Source organism: Phodopus roborovskii, unplaced genomic scaffold, assembly GCF_943737965.1.
Source record: "Phodopus roborovskii unplaced genomic scaffold, PHOROB, whole genome shotgun sequence".
NCBI classification, from domain to species: domain Eukaryota; kingdom Metazoa; phylum Chordata; class Mammalia; order Rodentia; family Cricetidae; genus Phodopus; species Phodopus roborovskii.
The window spans coordinates 23,920,591-23,941,538 of record NW_026125397.1 but is presented as its reverse complement, the minus strand read 5'-3'; the positions used below and the strand labels follow the sequence as shown (position 1 = coordinate 23,941,538).

The 20,948-nt window shown below is 47.0% G+C and overlaps 1 protein-coding gene across 1 annotated transcript in view; it reads left to right on the top strand.

Annotated features, from left to right (window-relative positions):
- Fig4 (FIG4 phosphoinositide 5-phosphatase) overlaps positions 1-2,956 on the top strand; it is a 71,765-nt gene extending 68,809 nt beyond the window's left edge. Inside the window, exon 23 of the mRNA XM_051175565.1 lies at positions 2,400-2,956. Within this exon, the coding sequence (XP_051031522.1) occupies positions 2,400-2,577 (178 nt within the window). The 3' untranslated portion in view covers positions 2,578-2,956. The remainder of the gene's footprint in view (positions 1-2,399) is intronic.
- The last annotated feature ends 17,992 nt before the right edge of the window (positions 2,957-20,948 follow it).

Sequence of the window (20,948 nt, the reverse complement as noted above, 5' to 3'; positions counted from 1 at the left end):
ACTCAGAAGCTCCCTCTAATGAATCAGGCTTCACCTCCTACCTCCCACTTCTTTGCAATAATAACACCACCAAATTATGATGGCTCCACCAGGATGGCGAGCCATGGTTGTGTTACCTCTCCAAAGCCCACCAGCAGGCAGCCAAGTCGTGAGCATTTGGCAGAACAGATTCAGACGGCATCACCCACAGACTGCGCTTACCTCGGACTGCATGGCAGGGTATTCGACAGAGCTCAGAGCAGAGCTAGATAGTTCGGGTGATGCTGCGGTTTGCGCACAGGAAGAAATGAGGAAGGAGCAGGGGGCGGGGAATCTGATGATCTCGGAACTCAGGACCCAGGAGTGGGGTTCCCCACTGGAAATCATAGCAGGCAATGTTAGTGTGGCTGCTGATGCTGGGAGGGATTGTATCAGGTGTGTCCAGCTGTCCTTGGTGAGTTCCCAAAGGGGGTGACACTGACGAGGTCACTTAAACCCTTGAAATAACCCAAGCCCCCGTCCTGGGTAGCAAACAGACGTGAGGAGGAATTGCTGATGTGTCAAAATTGAGCAGGACTTTGGCAGTAAAGATGAGCCAGGCAGGCACATGCCCTACGTTCCAGGACTTGGGATAAAAGCAGAGGCATCAAGCAGGCAGGGATAGCCTGGGCTACATGAGGCCCTTCCTCAAAAACCTAAGAAAAGATGTAAGAATCTGAACACAAAGGAAGCCTCGGAGGGCAAGCTGGCTTGCTTTTGTACGGTGACACAATAACAGAGGAGAGGCAGTGTGAAGTTAGGGGTCTCCTGAGCCCCGCCGCCTTCCCTGGGGTGTGCAGCAGGAGTCCCAGAGGCCAGCCCCACACACAGTTATGACAAGAACAGAGCACGGAGCCTACAAGCATCCCACAGACAACAAACACGTGCCCGCCAGATGACTATAAAAGGCTGGAAACACAATGCGCCAGTTCACAGTGAGCTAAAATACAAAGCCTTTACATTCAGAACAAAGAGAGACATGGAGATGACTTAAAGTTTCAAATGCTGACAATAGGCAAAGCTTAAACGCGGATAAATAGGCCCCTTAAAAAAGAAAAACTACTACAACAGAGACCCTAAAGCAGCCTGCCTGACATGTGAGACTCTGGAGAGCACACCGTGCCTCAGAGTGTTGACCTGTGTTGACTAACGCCAGGGTGTGGGTGAGCAAACCTTGAAGGAAAAGCGTCAGTTAGGCTTCTGTGAAGACTTCTTGTGGAAAAAATTTTATCGATTGCCCTGAGGTGTAGTGTGTTTCAAACCATCAAGGAAGAAACGTGTGAGCCAAGGACATTATCTTCGAAGCTGTCAAGTGTAAAACGGAGAAGGTTTCATTGTCAGTGAGAAAACAGGAAGTATTGTTTCCATGGACAGAGTAGAAATGCATGTTGGACGGCAGAACTACGAACGTCTCTATGGCTTAGACAAGTGACCCCGAAGCCCACAGCTGGTGGCATTATTGAGAGGCAGTGGCGCCTACAAAGGACAGGCATAGTCAAGGAGGTTTGCTCATCCAGAACTTGCCCTTAAAGGGATGCTGGGACTCCGGGCTCTCCTCTTCCCCTGTGTGTATCGTAGAAGCCCCTGTCACACACTCCTACCAGGACACACAGACTGCCACAGGCCCAAAAGCAATGGACCAACAGACCATGGATTAAAACCCTCCCACGTAAGCTGATTGCCTTGCTGTCAATAATAAACTGTGGTTGTCTATAAGTCCAAAATAGAGGTTTAACGGAAGGCTAAGATGCCGTAGCTCTGTGGTCAAATGGTGTGCATTACAGTATGTAATTCATCTCTGAACAAGCTGAGACAGGAAGAGCACACATACACATGCTGTCTGTTCTCGGGGATCATACTGATGCTGGTAGTGGCAGCATTGTTATTCTGGGGCTTTCCTGTTTACTGCGAGATAAATCACCAGTGTTTATAAATTCTGTCATCTTCATTCATCATCCTTGGCATGAAGCACGCGTGTACACACACAGGCCTGATAATGGGACGTTTAGCCATCTCAGGGTTCTCTTACCTGGACTTTTTCCTCCTTTCCCTTATGCGCTGCTTATCCTTCCCTTACCCCTTTCCTCTCTCTGGCTTTCGTGTGTGTGTGTGTGTGTGTGTGTGTGTGTGTGTGTGAGAGAGAGAGAGAGAGAGAGAGAGAGAGAGAGAGAGAGAGAGAGAGAGAGAGGCAGGCAGGCAGACAGACAGGAACAGGACCTGTGCCCCTCCTGGGCATCAGGGACGGCTTCCCAGGCGGTGTTTATCCAGCAGTCTTCAGCCAGAGGAGAAGCCAGCCAGCAGCAGCCGCAGAGGTGGTTCCCTCGGCCCCTTCTAGCCCTTTCTGCTTCCATTAACACAGTCTTCTCTCTTGCCCCTCACAGAACTCCCATTTCAGCTTTCTCGCCAGACAACATCTATGAAGTTCAGCCCCCAAGAGTAGACAGAAAGTCTACAGAGATCTTCCACGCCCACATCCAGGCCACCAGAGGAGTCATGCAGCCCCTTGGTAAAGAGGACAGTGCCTTGTACCGAGAGTACATCAGAAACCGCTACTTATGAGGAGAGCCTTGAGGAAGATGACGCTGTGGTCCTATGACTGTCAGTGTCATCTGTAGAAGGAGTTCTGTGGCTCTGGAGGTACGGCTCCATGGTTGAGGACGTGCGCCGTCCTTTCGGGATCTGCATTTGGTCCCCAGCATGCATGTGAAGTGGCTCACCACCTTCATAGCTCCAGCCTCAAAGGATCCAACACTGCCTTCCGGATTCTGTAGGCACCTGTACTCAAATGTGTATATGCATGCACACTCGAGTGTGCACACACACAATTAATAATACTGAAAGTAAAATCTTTCAACGGTAAACCCCCCCCCCCAAGTCCTTTGTATTCAAAGCTTTTCACTCCTTTGTACCATGCAAATTACAAATTACAGGTAATAAAGAAATGACTGCCTCCGTGGCTGGTTTGCTTTTGATTTCTTTTAGGGAAACATCATTGTTGCAGGATCCTGACAGGTGTCCCTTGGGGGTGGAGGAAGGTATCTGGAACAGGTTGAAACAAAGCTCTGTTTATTCCAGGAAGGGGTGAGCCTTATATACTCCTCAACCTTACCCAGCGTAGGAGATCCATTGAGCAGGCATCTGCTGAGGTGATCTGGTCATTTCCCACACCCAGGTCCACGCCATCTCGTCTGCTGTTGTCAAGGGCGATAACCACCTTGTCTCTCTTAGTTTGGGTTCTGAGCCTACAGACTAGCCAGAGAAGCAACACAAGTCCGCAGCAAACGGCTGCACCAAACAATCCCACCCCCACCCATTCCTTGAAATAGGAAACAGCTGAAGCAATCCACGACAACAGTCCCTCCATCAAGGATAGATCAAGGCACGTGGAGTTGATCTGAATAATGACGGCTCTCAACTCCTGAAGCGTCTGCTCAAACTCGAAGGTCCAATTCTGCAATATGAACTGAGGTTTCCTGTTGAAACAAAAATAGAAATCCTTTTCCCAAGTAACTTGTCCTTGAACTTAAACATTAGAGTCAAAGCGTTTTCAAAATATATCAATTGAATTAATCCAGCAACATTTCCTCTATCAGTTGTTGTTATTTTCTGCCAAATACACTCCCTTGTCATTAAGACTCACCGGGAGTGCCTTTTTAACTTTTTCTGGGGGACGGGTTTTTTCCTGCGCGCATCCAACCTCTCACTATGCTCGGTTTCTGACATGCTATCCTGGACCTCTTACCAGGGTCCAGAAAAGACATACCTCTCCGAGCGCATCTGCCCTGCAGTTCTGAATCCTCCTTGTAGTCAAGGGGTCTCCGATGGTGCTGACGATGATGAGGTCTCTGTTCCCGGGTTTCGGCACCAAATGTCCCACGCTACTGTCTTGCCAGCAAGAACGACGCGGCACACTCAGGATCCTTCTGCAGTAAAGCTTTAATGCATCTTGAGAGGGAGAGCATAAGCTTACAGAGCGGAGACACCAAACATCCAAAACCCAACCCTTATATAGGTTTACAACCTTCGCCTGGGACGTGTCACCTCCTGATTGGCTGCAGCCCATCAGCCCATATGACTCCACAGAGGCCAAGGGAGGGAAAAAAAAAAAATCACCCTGAACCTGCGCATTGACTTGTTTACTCTCAAGGCCAGCTGGATGCAGGCGCCATCTTGTACTGGAGAATGCAGGGACGGCTCCCTACATCTCCCCCTTTTTTATTAATGAAAAGGCTTCAAATTTACAAGCAAAAACGTCACCCATGTATTGAGGGATAGAGGCAGAGGTTGTACCTTCCCAGTCAAACATGAAGACTGTGTACGAGAGTCGCCATTAGGCTGTTAGCTTGACCCAAAGCGCTCTCGACCTGTCCTCTGCCGTTTTTCTGGGAAAGGGAGACTAGGGCAGGCAACCCTTATGCAGGACAACATACCTCCCAGAGAGACCTGCATGCCAGGCACTCCCTGTGAGATGCTTTGCTCGGCATCCCTCATGGGCTGCTCAAGCCTGACACTCTGCCCTGTGCAATGAGCCTGGGCTCCGGGTGTGCAAGAGCTGTCTAGCCAGCGGCCTACTGCTTAAGCATAGATAACCAAGTATCAGTGGAAGCCCCTTGTTCTAAGGCTTCAAGCGCCTGGGCGGGCGATAACCACCTTGTCTCTCTTAGTTTGGGCTCTGAGCCTACAGACCAGCCAGAGGAGCAACACAAGTCTGCAGCAAACGGCTGCACCAAACAATCCCACCCCCACCCATTCCTTGAAATAGGAAACAGCTGAAGCAATTCACGACAACAGTCCCTCCACGAAGGATAGATCAAGGTACTCGGAGTTGATCTGAATAATGACAGCTCTCAACTCCTGAAGCGTCTGCTCAAACTCGAAGGTCCAATTCCTGTTGAAACAAAAATAGAAATCCTTTTCCCAGGGAACTTGTCCTTGAACTTAAACCTTAGAGTCAAAGCATTTTTTAAAATATATCAATTGAAATAATTCAGCAACATTTCCTTTATCAGTTGTTATTTTCTGCCAAATACAGTCCCTTGTCATTAGACTCACCGGGAGTGCCTTTTTAACTTTTTTGGGGGGACGGGTTTTTTCCTGCGCGCATCCAACCTCTCACTATGCTCGGTTTCTGACATGCTATCCTGGACCACTTACCAGGGTCCAGAAAAGACATACCTCTCCGAGCGCATCTGCCCTGCAGTTCTGAATCCTCCTTGTAGTCAAGGGGTCTCCGATGGTGCTGCCGATGATGAGGTCTCTGTTCCCGGGTTTCGGCACCAAATGTCCCACGCTACTGTCTTGCCAGCAAGAACGACGCGGCACACTCAGGATCCTTCTGCAGTAAAGCTTTAATGCATCTTGAGAGGGAGAGCATAAGCTTACAGAGCGGAGACGCCAAACATCCAAAACCCAACCCTTATATAGGTTTACAACCTTCGCCTGGGACGTGTCACCTCCTGATTGGCTGCAGCCCATCAGCCCATATGACGCCACAGAGGCCAAGGGAGGGAAAAAAAAAAAATCACCCTGAACCTGCGCATTGACTTGTTTACTCTCAAGGCCAGCTGGATGCAGGCGCCATCTTGTACTGGAGAATGCAGGGACGGCTCCCTACATCTCCCCCTTTTTTATTAATGAAAAGGCTTCAAATTTACAAGCAAAAACGTCACCCATGTATTGAGGGATAGAGGCAGAGGTTGTACCTTCCCAGTCAAACATGAAGACTGTGTACGAGAGTCGCCATTAGGCTGTTAGCTTGACCCAAAGCGCTCTCGACCTGTCCTCTGCCGTTTTTCTGGGAAAGGGAGACTAGGGCAGGCAACCCTTATGCAGGACAACATACCTCCCAGAGAGACCTGCATGCCAGGCACTCCCTGTGAGATGCTTTGCTCGGCATCCCTCATGGGCTGCTCAAGCCTGACACTCTACCCTGTGCAATGAGCCTGGGCTCCGGGTGTGCAAGAGCTGTCTAGCCAGCGGCCTACTGCTTAAGCATAGTTAACCAAATATCAGTGGAAGCCTCTTGTTCCAAAGCTACAAGTGCCTGGGCGATAACCACCTTGTCTCTCTTAGTTTGGGTTCTGAGCCTACAGACCAGCCAGAGAAGCAACACAAGTCCGCAGCAAACGGCTGCACCAAACAATCCCACCCCCACCCATTCCTTGAAATAGGAAACAGCTGAAGCAATCCACGACAACAGTCCCTCCATCAAGGATAGATCAAGGCACGTGGAGTTGATCTGAATAATGACGGCTCTCAACTCCTGAAGCGTCTGCTCAAACTCGAAGGTCCAATTCTGCAATATGAACTGAGGTTTCCTGTTGAAACAAAAATAGAAATCCTTTTCCCAAGTAACTTGTCCTTGAACTTAAACATTAGAGTCAAAGCATTTTCAAAATATATCAGTTGAATTAATCCAGCAACATTTCCTCTATCAGTTGTTGTTATTTTCTGCCAAATACACTCCCTTGTCATTAAACTCACCGGGAGGGCCTTTTTAACTTTTTTTGGGGTGGGGTGGGGACGGTGTTTTCCTGAGCGCATCCAACCTCTCACTATGCTCGGTTTCTGACATGCTATCCTGGACCTCTTACCAGGGTCCAGAAAAGACATACCTCTCCGAGCGCATCTGCCTGCAGTTCTGAATCCTCCTTGTAGTCAAGGGGTCTCCGATGGTGCTGACGATGATGAGGTCTCTGTTCCCGGGTTTCGGCACCAAATCTCCCGCGCTACAGTCTCGCCAGCAAGAACGACGCGGCACACTCAGGATCCTTCTGCAGTAAAGCTTTAATGCATCTTGAGAGGGAGAGCATAAGCTTACAGAGAGGAGACGCCAAACATCCAAAACCCAACCCTTATATAGGTTTACAACCTTCGCCTGGGAGGTGTCACCTCCCGATTGGCTGCAGCCCATCAGCCCATATGACGCCACGGAAGAGGCAGAGGCCAAGGGAGGGGAAAAAAAATCACCCTGCACCTGCGCATTGACTTGTTTACTCTCAACGCCAGCTGGATGCAGGCGCCATCTTGTAATGGAGAATGCAGGGACGGCTCCCTACAGTGATCTGGTCATTTCCCACACCCAGGTCCACGCCATCTCTTCTGCTGTTGTCAAGGCCCTGTGGCCGACAGGATGGCTGCCAGGAGAGATCTACTGTGCATGCTCTAACGATCAGTCTAGGCTGGCTAACAGGCCCATGGAGACTTAGTTATTCCTCATATTATGAAAAGTCACATAAAGTTTTGCTTTATGTAGTGGTAGGTTTTAGTGAGTGTCCACTATGAGCCAGGAACTATGTGCAAGGTCTAGGAATATCCCAGTAACAAAGCAGCCCTAATCATTTCTCTTAGGATGGCAATACACTTTTCTTCATACTTGCCGTTTTTAATTTAGTATCGGAGCTTATATGTTAATTTTGAATTTTGGCTGGGGAAAAAAAAATATATTCCCTTATCCAGAAAACTTGTGTTCGTAGGAAATATACTCTGAAGTGTTTATGGATAAAGGGACCAGATCTAAACAGTATGTGAGAAAGTGTATGCAGGAAAACATTAGTAACTTCCAAACCTGAGGAGAGACAGTTATTTCCACTATCCTAAGAACTTCTCTATAAACTATACACAAGAGAAAACATTTCAGTATCTGCTAGAGGGAGAGATGGCCCAGAGGTTAATAAGAATGCTTGTGGCTCTTGCAGAGACCCTCAGCTCAGTTGGTTCCCTTCTCTGTGTTACTTACAGGAACAAGGGCTTTCTGGGACCTGTGATGTATAAAATGAGATCAAGCAGGGAACCCAGTGTAAAAAGATGGTATGGAACACAGCGGCAGACTGTTAGAAAAGACAGCTACCGTGTTAGTGGCTGATGTGTGGACTACTAACCAGATCTGCTCATCGCCTGGAAATGACACTGATTGGAAGCTGCAGCTAGGAATGAGTGAGGTCAGAGGACGAGGGGTGAGACCCTCATCTGTCCATGTCTGGTCGATTCAACTCCACTGCAGACAGGACGACTCAGCAGCTGAGAGGTGCTCCTGATCAAGGAGCCAGTGGACATGAACTTGGAGCAGGCATTTTTTTCAGGGGTGAGGGGCCAAGGCAGGAGAGCTGCTCCCAGGGTAGAGAAGACAGAGCTGGCTAATCTTATTTCAGATTTTTTAAAATTGGTTTTTTGAGACAGTTTCTCCTGTGTAGCTCTGTAGACCAGGCTGGCCTTGAACTCACAGAGATCCACCTGCCTCTGCCTCCCAAGTGCTGGGATTAAAGGCGTGCGCCACCACCATCCATAATCTTAATTTTCTTAGCATCTTTTTAGTATGGTTGCTGGGATCCACCAATAATGATAAGAATAAGCTTTATCCCAAGGTCCCTGAAGGTCTAGAAGCCATATTGTCTTTGTAACCTTTCTGAACCCAGCTTGCTTTAAGTGAAAAATAGAGATAATAAGCCAAGCCTGATGAGAGGCATAGGCCTCTCATCCCATTTACTCTTGAGGCTGAGGCAGAAGGACCACCAAGTTCAAGGCCAACACGCTCAACTTAGAACTTGTCTCAAAATAAAAAGTTAAAAAAGGATTGGGATATAGCCCAGAGGTTGAACCTGGCCTTAGGGTTTCTATTGCCGTGAAGAGACACCATGACCACAGCGATCCTTATGAAGGAAAGCATTTCATTGTAGTGGCTCACTTAAAGTTTATAGTGGGCAGCTAGGCAGCGTGCAGGCAGACATGGCGCTAGAGAAGGAGCATTAATATATGCACGTTAAGACCTCTCTTAATTTGGTCATGGTAAATACCAAAAGCAATTCAGGAAGGGAAAGATTTTTTTCATATTTCAGGTTGCTAAGATTTCTTTTGTCTTTCATAAGGGGTGCTAAGACCCCAAAAAAAAAAAAAAAAAAAAAAAAAAAGACAAAACACACACACACACACACACACAACTTGGAGCAAACAGAAACAGAGGCCATGGACAGCCTAGTTTGGTGGAGACATTTTCTCAGCTGAGGGCTGCTCTTCCCAAGTATGTCAAGTTGATAGCCAACATTAGCCGTCATAAGGGTTTTGGTCATGGTATTTATCATGAGAAAACAAATTAGAGCAAGACCTTAAACATGCCAGGTGAGCATTCTACTTTTGAGCTACGTCCCCAGCTGTGGTGTCTGAAAGAAAATGGCCCCCAGAGAGAGCAGCACTATTAGGAGGTGTGGCCTTGTTGGAGTAGATGTGGTTTTGTTGGAGGAAGTTGGTCACTGTGGAAGTAGACTTCATATATGCTCAAGCCATGCCAATTGAGACAGACCACTTCCTGCTGCCTGTGAGTCAAGATACAGGATTCTCAGCTCCTTCTCCAGCGCCATGTCTGCCTGCGCGCTGCCTAGCTGCCCACTATAAACTTTAAGTGAGCCACTACAATGAAATGTTTTCCTTCATAAGGACCGCTGTGGTCATGGTGTCTCTTCAGGGCAATAGAAGCTCTAAGACACTAGGCCTCTTTTAACTTTTTATTTTGAGACAGGTTATAAGTTGACCAGGTTGGCCTTGAACTTGGCTGTCCTCCTGCCTCAGCCTCCACAATACTGCCCCAAACAAGCAAAGGTCAGGGAGGGTTACACTCTCCTATGTTGTGAGACTGTGAAATTGAACATGAATTGGGCAGACAAATGACGTTTAGTCAACCATAGCTGTGATGATGGTGAGTAGAGGGTGGTAGAGGCAGTGATGGCGTTTTCGCTACCAATACCCTAATGCTCTTTATCTAAAGCAGCTGCCTAGGTCCCTGTTGCAGTTGAGTTAATTTTGATATGACAGGATGGGTCTGGACCATCATTTTTGCCATTAATTCCAATTAATGATGCAAAGCTAATGAATGATGCTTTGCAAACTGAGAGCAAAGTAATCACAGCATCTAACCCTCTGTGGGGATTAACGAGCACATGGAACAGGTAAAGGGAATGTGTGTCTGAAAGCATTGATGACTAACACTGCATTGAGGACACAGAGGCTGCTCTCTCCGTAGACCCCAAGGGAAGAAGTAGGTGATACTAAAGAGCCTTTGGCTCCCAGCACTTTCTAGAAGCCACTGAACTTGGAGCAATCACTTTAGCATCTCTAGACTGGCTCCTCATCTAGTATGGATAGCTGTAGAGAGAAGATACTGGGAAATGTATGTAAAGGAAGGGGTTCAGTATTTACCTGAATGTAAAGAGTCACTAAATTCATTGAAAAGGTCACAGAGTGTGTGCTCATGACTGCCTGCTAACTGGAGACTTCGGTGCCATCGTGAAGGAACTTACTCTCTTGCTTACCAGTGCTAGTCATATTTCAGCTTGCTGCTATCGGTTTTAAGTCCTTAAGTCAAGCAGTCTAAACAAGCCTGGTAATGGTAGCTCACCAACCAAACTCATCAAATAGTGGGCGTACCCTACGAAATAAAAACTGCATGTCGACCATAATCACATACATAGCAGCAAAATGTTCACATTAAAGTTACAGGGGGTTCTCCTAGGTGGGGCTTTCCTGGAAGTCACCTTTTGTTCTTTTCAAATTAGGTTAGAGCTGCATTCTCCTTCTTAGCTTTACCCCCTGGCATTTTCCAATTGTTGTGTTAAGGTAAGAGCCACTCTTTGAGCCCAAATTAACCGGTTGCTCCAGCTACATGAGCCCTCTGTGGAGGGTGGCGTGATCTCCTTCCCTTATTTACTGCCCCCCCCCCTGGAAGAAGTGGCCGGTTATTGGGATCTGCACGTGTCCCTCTGTGCTGCTGGCTGAGGCCAAGGGTCTCTGTCCACACACGGCAGCTTTCTTCAGTTGTGTTCATGCAGGGAACAAAAGACTGAGAAAGTCTGAATGAGGCCTCCACCCTCTCATCCCCTCTTCCTCCCTTCCGCCCTTCATCTTGGCCCTGTGGTGTCATTTCTAGCTGCTACTGTGGATAAAAATAACATCTCGTGTCACCAACCTAGATCCCTTAGTCTTGGTTGGACATTTCCACTTTATCCCCTGCCTGGCCATGCCACTGGCAAGACTAGACACATACATCTATCACAAGTGACTCCAGCAGGAAAAGTCATTCTTTGCCATGAGCAAAAATCTTACAAATGTGATTTGTCCTAAAAACAAAAACTTTGAAGCGTAGCTTGTATAGCTCCAGATTGAAATGATCGTGTGGAGCCCCTTTCTCCAGAGAAAAGTGACGGCTGTCACAGCTCAAACTCTTCGCCCTCGATGGTGAGTGGTGGGAGTCCAACTTTAGTCCAAACTCCTCCTGTATCTTCTGTTTCCCAGGAAACCCTTTTATTCACTCAGCTCTGACTTTTCCCCTGAGGGTTTGTCAGAAGCCAAGAGAGAACCATTTGTCCCTTTGGAGACCAAGATGCCCCCAGTCTGTCACCCTCGCTGTGCCTTGGGAGCTGGCTGGTCAGAATGCCGTAGAGTGCCCAGAGAAGATAAAGTTGTCCTCGTGTGCCGGTGGGGCTTTTCTGGAAGTCACATTTTGTTCTTTTCAAATTAGGTTAGAGCTGCATTCTCCTTCTTAGCTTTACCCCCTGGCATTTTCCAATTGTTGTGTTAAGGTAAGAGCCACTCTTTGAGCCCAAATTAACCGGTTGCTCCAGCTACATGAGCCCTCTGTGGAGGGTGGCGTGATCTCCTTCCCTTATTTACTGCCCCCCCCTTGGAAGAAGTGGCCGGTTATTGGGATCTGCACGTGTCCCTCTGTGCTGCTGGCTGAGGCCAGGTGTCTCTGTCCACACAAGGCAGCTTTCTTCAGTTGACACTTGAGCCGCCTTGCCATTTTAGAGCCACGTTAAGCTGTCATTTAACCTTTGCTACCCACACGCAAACTATTTCTGTACACTCCCCACTTTGGCACATTCGAGAAGACTCTAATGTAACTTTGAGCTGGTAAATAAAAAAGATAGCCTAAATCTTGCTTTCTTCCCTAGCTGGCTGGCGACTCCTGACTCCTTCCTTCCTCTTCCCAGCATTCTCCTAGCCTGCTTGCCCTGCTGATACTTCCTGCCTGGCTACTGGCCAATCAGCATTTTCTTAGACCAATTTGAGTGACAAATCTTGGCAGTGTACAAGAGCATCATCCCACAGCACAGCCTGAGTTGGGGACGGAGTGTCCGGAAAGCTGCCAGGGATTTCTGGACACGAAGATGGTAGTGGAAAGGGAGAGAGATGGTGAGGAAAATCTGGAATGCCGGTGAACAAGAGCAGTGTCCTACCATCCTAATAATCATTAAAGCCCTTCAGGGTTTCTGTTTACATGGGTCCTCACTCGGCATTTAACCCAGTTAGAAATGTAACTCACAGTAAACTTATCACACATTAACAAAAGCAGTGTGTGCCTTATCTTTACAATACCAAAACTCAAGTGGTGGCCTCATTAAGGCCGGTTGCATTGGGAAATCTGGAACTGTGACAGGGAGCTGTGACAGTAATTCATTCCATCAGTACATTTCAGACTTAGAATGGATCTTTTCCCTGTGTGATTTTGTGACACCATGCATTGCCCATGCAGAAAATATTGGTTCATTGAATTGGGTGGATCTTCCAAATGTTGACAGATCCCTGTTATAGCCAGCCAGCCTTCTAAAAAAAAAAAAAAAAAAAAAAAAAAAAAAAAAAAAAGGACATTCAAGCCTTGGGAGGCTTCCAGGTTCCTGCTGTTGAATGCAAGTTCTCTAGAATTTGAGTGTTTGCTTGAAAGCTCACATTTTTGTCACTGGCCACAAATATTTCCAGTTTTCCTTGTAATGAGCAGCTCACTTCGATCATTTTCTAGAGTAGTCTGCCAAATTCCCCACGCCGGAATAACTACAGTTTGACAATTATCCTTTGAAGTAAAAATACCCTCTTGTGAAAAGGTGGCTGTTACCAGCACAGCTCCCTGTGTTGCAAAGGCAGCTATTGCATTTGGTGAGCAGGGGAGGCCGCCACCCCCCCCCCCTCATGCCATCACTCAGAATATTTTCAAGGCTGTATTCAACGGCAGAGATATAACCAAATCCGTTTGTGCTGAGTGTGGCTGTGAAGTGTGCTGCTGTGGGTAGTTGCTGACCTCCCTGGGTTCATGTTAAGGCTCCTGCAATTGTAGTCCCCCCCCCCTCATTTCCTCTACAAGGGCAGATGTCAGCATGGTAGGAAAAGGTCCCGTGGTAGCTTCATATCGCTATGGAAATGGTTTCTACCTCATAGCCCCCTAAACAGATTCCAGGAATCCTGCTACGTGCAAGAGCTGTGTATGGATACTGTTACACACCTGGGCAGGGATAGATTGGGCCCATCCCTCCCACCCACATCTGGAAGGAATGCCGTGTGCCACCTGATGTCTCCCAGGACACTAGGGAAATGACCAACTCACACTCATCCCCAAACCCAGAGCCCACTCAGATGGCCTTCAGGGAGGTCACTAGGGACCAACTGGTCAGCAGTGGCTCTGGAGTCTGGGACTGGGGGCTGTGAATCATCTGCCTGTCTTTGAGCCAACTCCTTTAGAAAGACTTGAACCCATTCCTGTTCTGAGAGACCTACCAGGGAGATTTGCACCTTCTTCCAACCCCAGACTGCCGCCACCCAGGGGAGCCTGAATACACACAGGTTACTTTGTGGTTCCTGAGAAAGGTATTTTTGTAGACAACAACAAATTCACTTAAATATCATACCAAAAGAATCAGCTGGGGCAGAGTTTTACTTTTGTTGTATTTGGTCATTGAAACAATATAAATTGTATAGACAATGTTAACATTGTATTTTTTTCTTCAAATAGGGTTCTCACTATGTAACCCAGGCTGTTCTCAAATTCACAATCATCCTGCCTTAGCCTCCCAAGTCCCAAGATTATAGGCACATGTCACATGATGTTTTTTTTTTTTTTGTTTGTTTGTTTGTTTTTTGTATTGAGAACATTTCAGGTCAAATACAGATCATGTTAATACACCTTTGTTTGTGTGTTTAGTTACTTAGTTACTTATTTTGCTCTGTAGTTAACTGGAATTCTCTACTTCTAGTCAGACTAACTTCAGAAGTGTGGTTTTGCAGAGAGACATGATAATAACAATTTGTTAGGCTTCATTCTGCTGTAATAAAGCCCAATGCCTCAGAAAAATAATGTGAGAAGAGATAACACATGTTAGCAAATCACACGTGACTTTATTTATTTATTTATTTTATATAACCAAGTCCATTTAAATGAAAACAAACATTTATAGATAATATTTGGGAATTTGGGCGTCGTTCTTTCCAAACTACTTCCTGCTGGTAAGGGGCGCTGTCATGGGGGATTCAGAAGATGCAGAAATCCTGGCTGTAGTCTGCAAGGCTGCTTTGTCCAGCTGTTTTGAATGTAGGATCACCTGGTACTCTGTTTCAGGCACTCTGGCTTGATCAAACCACATTAGTCTGGAAGGAATCCACAGCTTTTCATTTTCTGTGGAAACACAAATAGAAATCCTTTTCCCCAGTAACTTGGCCTTGAACTTAAATTTTGGAGTCAAAGCATTTTTTTTAAATTTATTATTTTACATGTCGATCCTAGTTCCCTCTCCCTCCGTCCCTCCCTCCCTCCCTCTCTCCCTCCTTCCCTCCCTCCCTGCCTCTTACCCTCTCTGCCCTCTCACATGCACCCTAACCACCCTCCCCTCCAACACATGTGACTTTTAAAGTCCTTTATGAATCTCTTGTCCCTGATTACAGAGCAGAGTCATCTTTAATTCAATTCAATAAGATTTCATTTTTGTCTCTATCTTTAGAGAAATTCACAGGTCAGGTTGTTCACAGAAAATATTTAATAAATGGAAGTATATGACCTTTCTAATCATCATTTCAGGCCAGACTGTAAAAAATCCCTTCGTCCTTTTTCCATGAAATCTTGAGGGATAAAATTAAATCAGATGTCTCTATAAATTTTCTGAGAGTTTTCCACATTTTAAAAAAAAAATTATCAGTCTAATCAAGAAACTCAAATTGCTGCCTATATTGAAGATATTTTTGCATGCAAGTCTTAGTGTTTAAAAAAAATCACCTAGTTGGAGTTCTCAGCCATGGTAAGAGTTCAGAGCCAGGTGTGAGGGGACACACCCTGTGCCCATACTTACACTGGAGACTTAAGGTGACCATTACAGTCCTAGCTGCAAAGTGATCTGGACTCCACTTGTTACCTGCCCTGTAAGAGCTGCCCCTTCCCCCTTTCAGGGACTGTGAGTCTCCTGGTGTCCGTGTTATATAATGCCAGTCACTGGCATCTGTGTGCACATTGGTTAGGGGGCAGGACTTAGAGAAACAGCATCCAAGTTCCTGCTTCAGCACCCGGTAACCAAGGACTTCTGAGCAATATATAACCCTCTGCCTCATTTTCCAGCTCTGTTAAATGATATTGATTGCATTTGTATCATTTTGAAGATTAGATGAGTTATTTCATGAAAGAAAAAATGCTCAGAAGAATTCCTGGCCCACAGCCCACACTTTGATATGCCGGCATTATTACTATGAAGCTAAAACCTGTATGAGATCTCAGTAGGGGAATACTTCCCTGGAAGTCTGAGGCATCTACAAAACTCAGTCTCTCTCCGTGTGTCTGCTGCGGTCTCTCCAGGGGGAGGCAGAAGAGAGATGCCAATCTCAAGAAAGGTCTAGAATGCTCTTTCAGAGAGGAGTGTCAATAACGTCCTGGGGAGTGACTGCGCTTATGTGAGTAACCGTTCCCCATACATCTGGGACAGATGTCCAAAGAAGGAAGGAGGGCCTGCCACCTTTATGCCTCTTTGGAGACTGTGAAATATTGGGTAAGAGAAGGGCACAGTGCTGCTAAGGCCAAGATTTGGACTTTTATCTGGGCTGGGGAGAGCAGGCTGTAATTGTAGCAAAGGGCATGCGCTGACTAATGTGACTGGGTGAATTCGTGAAGAATCCCAAGAGGCAAATTCTCACTATGAAACAATACGGAAAGCCTGCTGTGGGGATATGAAGTGTGGCTGACTGACGATGGGGCGTTGTGGGGAAGATGATAAAGAGCTTTGTGGTAGAGGAACTGCCCACCCCCACCCCCACCCCCACCCCTGCGTGGGGTAGTAAGGAGAGAAAGGGTGTATGTGTGTGAGAGGGTAGGCCATCACAACTGCATCTGGACTGGGGTGTGACTAGCTCTCAAGTGTACGCCTGTGTTTGGAGAGTTCTATAGCAGTGAGGCTGATCGGAGAATTGGCGTGGTTGTGTGTGAGTTGCATGCCTGTGTCCCCATAGACCGGCATGCACGGGCTGATTGTGCCAGAACCAAAGAGTAGGGAATTTTCCTGGAGCCAAAGTAACCTAGAACTTGCCTCCAATCCTGAGACTGGAAAACTGATGGACAGACAGACACGCTGACAGACTGTTCCAGTTTTCATGGTGCAGCTCCCCTCCCCTCCCCTCCCCTCCCCTCTCCTCTCCTCTCCTTGACCTGACTGTGGAATTGGCACCATCCATACTGTCCATGGCTCTGGGTTCTCTGAAGATTGCTCTCTCTAACCAGAGACCCTGGGACCCTGGCACCAAATAACCAACTAGCCCACTAGTCAGTTAACCAACCAATCAACAAGCCAACCAGTCAACTGGCCAGCCAGCCAACCAACCAGCCAACCAGCCAGTTAACCAACCAACCAGCCAGCTAACCAACCAACCAACCAGCCAGTCAGCCAGTCAACTAACCAACCAACAGATAGCATGGCTAACAATAAGTTGCTCCAGATTGCTTTCTTTGTCTGAGTAAATTAAAGAGGGTCTTGCACATCCATGGATCTTTGCTGGAGTTAGGATTGAACTGGTCTCTCCCGCTGCCATTCATATGACACTAGGCGGTGACTCTGCGGCCAACAAATGTAGCCCCTGATTAACACAATCTGTCTTCCCACCTTCAACAAGTATCAAGCGTATGTTTGTCTTTGACAAACCAACATACTTTTGGGGTATCACAGCTCAATGCCATCACTTTTCCTGAGTCTTGTAATTAAAGTCTGTAGCAGTGCAGACTTTACCCACATCATGTAACTCTGCTTTGGCAACTCTTACAGGGCACATGCTGCTTTTAGTATGGCTGGAGTGTTCGAGAAGACTCTTCCCTAGCTTCAAGTACTGACATTTAAACCCCTTTGTGAGTTACAAAGAGGAACCTAAACCAGGTGAGATGTATTTAGGTGGGTGGCTTGGGGGAAGTAATTAGGTCTGGTAAAGTTGTCCCAATGTCTGAGCACAACGGCCTTACAAAAGATGGTACATTTGTGCTCCCCATCTCTTGTCTTGGAATGCCAGAGTCCCAAGAAGCCTGTCACCAACCCTGGTCCTTCAACTTTGCTCTTTCAGAGTGAAGAGCCCAAGCAAATTTCTTTGTGTTTTGTTTTGACAACAGAAAGCTAAGTGCTAGAAGGCAGGGACAGAAAACAGAGATGGCCAAACTGCCATGTGTGGAGTGCACTGTGAATTCAATTGACTCAATTCTGGGTCAATGACACTGGTGTGGATTGTCACAGAAATAAAAAAAATAGTGGACAGCTGACTGTACAGGGAGCTCACAATCCCACACAAGAGGCCACCTCTTCCCAAGGTCTTTTTGACTGCCCGAGCCCCTTGTTCATCTCACCTTAGACCCTTCCTCCCACCCTTCACCCACAAGGAGAGAACAGGTCTCCACCCCTTCAGGATGGGGCTGCCTAAAACAGGAGCGGAGCCATTCCCTGTGCAGATGTGAGTGGCTTGTCTTACGGTTTCTGCTGGAGGAGGCTGAGGGACGCGCCTGCCGGTGGAAGGTGGGCTCAGTAGGGATTTGGTCTCCCTATTATCTGCTGAGGCCCTGGAGCCTCTGGCATGTGACTGTTTTCCCAGCCAGCGGCTTTACTTCATCCAGCCTTCTGGACTCTTGTTTGTTTTACTTGCTCATTCATTAATATATTCATTTACCAAAGGAGTACCTATCCCATGGGGGGCAGGTGCTAGGAGCTAGGATGCAAACACAAATAAACACTGCCTCTGCGTAGCTCTTTGACTGTTAGCCATCTTGAAATGTGCAAATACACATATGTATTCAGCCTTCACACATGCTGTTCCAAACAGTTCGTGTATGATAACTCAATGGATTGTCACGGCAACCCTTTCAACAAATAATGTTATCATCTTTATTTGACGCAAGAGGACTGAAGCCTAGAAAGGAGAAGAAGCTTGCTGTGTCACACAGCTTCTAGAGGAACCAGGAACCAGACCAGACATTTTAGACCTTGACTGCATTCTTATTCACTTGAATTAAGTGTCTCTAGGGGTTCAAGGACAGAGTAGGGACATGAGGAACAGAGCATAGCAAACCTTGCAAAAGAACTTCCTTCTGGAGTCCTCTGACATACAATGTGTTGAGAGCACTAGGCAGGGGCAGCTTCAGTACCCATGGAGACTACAGCAGACAATTCAAGGATCACACATGCACGCACGCACACACACACATGCACACACACGCATGCACACACTCACACACATGCACACACTCACACACATACACACACATGCACACACGAGCACACACTCACACACATACACACACATGCACACACATGCACACACTCACACACATACACACATGCACACACATGCACACATGCACACACACACATGCACACACGAGCACACATATACACACATGCACACACGTACACACATGCACACACTCACACACATACACACATGCACACACATGCACACACGAGCACATGCACAATTTCTAGGAGATGTACTCTGGCAATTGCGTACTTGGCAGAGGCTTAAAGCTGAAGGCTGGAGGAGAAGGCTGTATTGTCTGCTGCATGTAGCTGGCCAGGCATAGGGCCCTGGGTATCTGGGGACAGAGAGCATTTCTAAGAGCCACTTAGAAAAGAGAGGTGTCTCGGGTGAAGAGGTGTGTAAGAGCATGTGCAGAATCACATTCACTTTGCCCTGAGCCTCACATTGCTTGCGGAGATGTGAGCTTATATCCATGAGTTTGTTATACTTTCTTCAGTGGCCCAGGTTGCTGGATCACAAGCTCCAGCGTGGCAGGGTCCCTAGGACAGGATGCCAAGAGACTGCTCCTTGTCCTTTTATAACCCCCTCATCACAAACAAGAGCATAGCCTACGACAGACCTTCAGTGAGTCTGTGCAGAATGAGTGTGTGCTTGGTGGTTACTACAGACGCTCAGGCTCAGATGGAAAGCACACATCTGTGCCTGTGGCTGCCTGCCACAGTCTGAATCCCCAGCTGGCGCACATACCTGTGTGGCAGACTGGCCCAGGACACAAGGGCTTTGTCTGCTGGTCCTGCCGCCATGGAAGCATCTTACCTCCCAGAAAATTCTGCTTTTGCAGTCCACCTTGCACTTCCAGAAAATATTTCATTACGGGCAAATAGTTTCAGGCTCTGAGTTTGTGCTACTCAGTGCTTTCTTCAGACCCTCAAATAAACCAGCAATTAAATAGTTGTCTGTCCTGTTACCACCCATCTTACCATGATCTTAAAGAAACAGTGTCTTAACTCTAGTTCATGACTGGGCTTCCTCTGTGGAAGCCAGATTTATATAAGTAAGCTTTCAGAATGGGTGCTTTGATTCCTCTTACCCATATTTTCCCCTGTCGATAGGTCTAGTTTTGTGATTTGAGTTGCTCTCTTTTTTCATAAAGATTTACTTATTATGTATACAGTGTTCTGCCTGCATGTATGCCTGCAGGCCAGAAGAGGGCACCAGATCTCATTACAGATGGTTGTGAGCCATCATGTGGTTGCTGGGAATTGAACTCAAGACCTCTGGAAGAACAGCCAGTGCTCTTAATCTTTGATCCATTTCTACAGCCCCTGTTTTGAATTGTTTTTAGGGTTGGGGATTGGGCTCTCTCTCTCTCTCTCTCTCTGAGTGTGTGTGTGTACGATGGTATGTTATGGCAGTGTGTGTGTGAGTTGTGTGTGTGTATGTGTGTAGGATAATGTGTTGTGTATGATGGTGTGTGTATGGCAGTGTGTGTGTGCATGATGGTGTGTGTGTATGTGTGTGTAGGATAGTGTGTGTGTGTGTAGCATAGTATGTGTATGATGATGGTGTGTGTGTATGTGTGTGTATGTGTGTGTGATGGTGTGTATGTGTATGTGATGGTGTGTGTGTGATGATTGTGTGTGTGAGAGATGGTATTTTTATGATGATATGTGTCTGATGATGGTGTGTGTGTCTCTGTCTCTGTGTGTATGATGGTGTGTGTGTGTGTAGGATGGTGTGTGTGATGGTGTGTATGTGTGTAGATCATATGTGTATGATGATAGTGTGTGTGTTTATGGCAGTGTGTGTGTGTGTGTGTAGGATGATGTGTGTGTATGCGTGTGTGTGAGTGTGTGTGTAGATCATATGTATATGATGATGGGGTGTGTGTGTGTGTGTGGCAATGTGTGTGTATGATGGTATGTGTATGCGTGTGTGTGAGTGTGTGTGTGTAGATCATATGTGTGTGTATGACGGTGTGTGTGTGTGTGTATGATGGTGTGTCTGTGTGTGTATGATGGTGTGTGTATGCGTGTGTGTGAGTGTGTGTGTGTAAATCATGTGTATGATGGTGTGTGTGTGTGTGTGTGTCAATGTGTGTGTATGTGTGTGTGTATGTGTGAGACCAGCAGTCTCCATCAGATGTCTTCCACGATCACTCTCTCCTTCTTGTCTTTTGAGATGGATTTGCTCATTGAACCTGGCACCCTCCTATTGGCTAGTCTGACTGTCCATCAAGCTCTTTGGTATTGGCCTCTCCCCCTAGCACTGCACAGCTCTGGTCTGGTCTAGTTTGGTCTCGTCTTGACTGGTCTGCAGGACCTAGGATACCCAAGGAAACTGGTACTGTAGAACACCTGAAGTGATGGTGCTCACAGAGCAAGGACTGAAGACGGTGTTTTGCAGAGCCATCT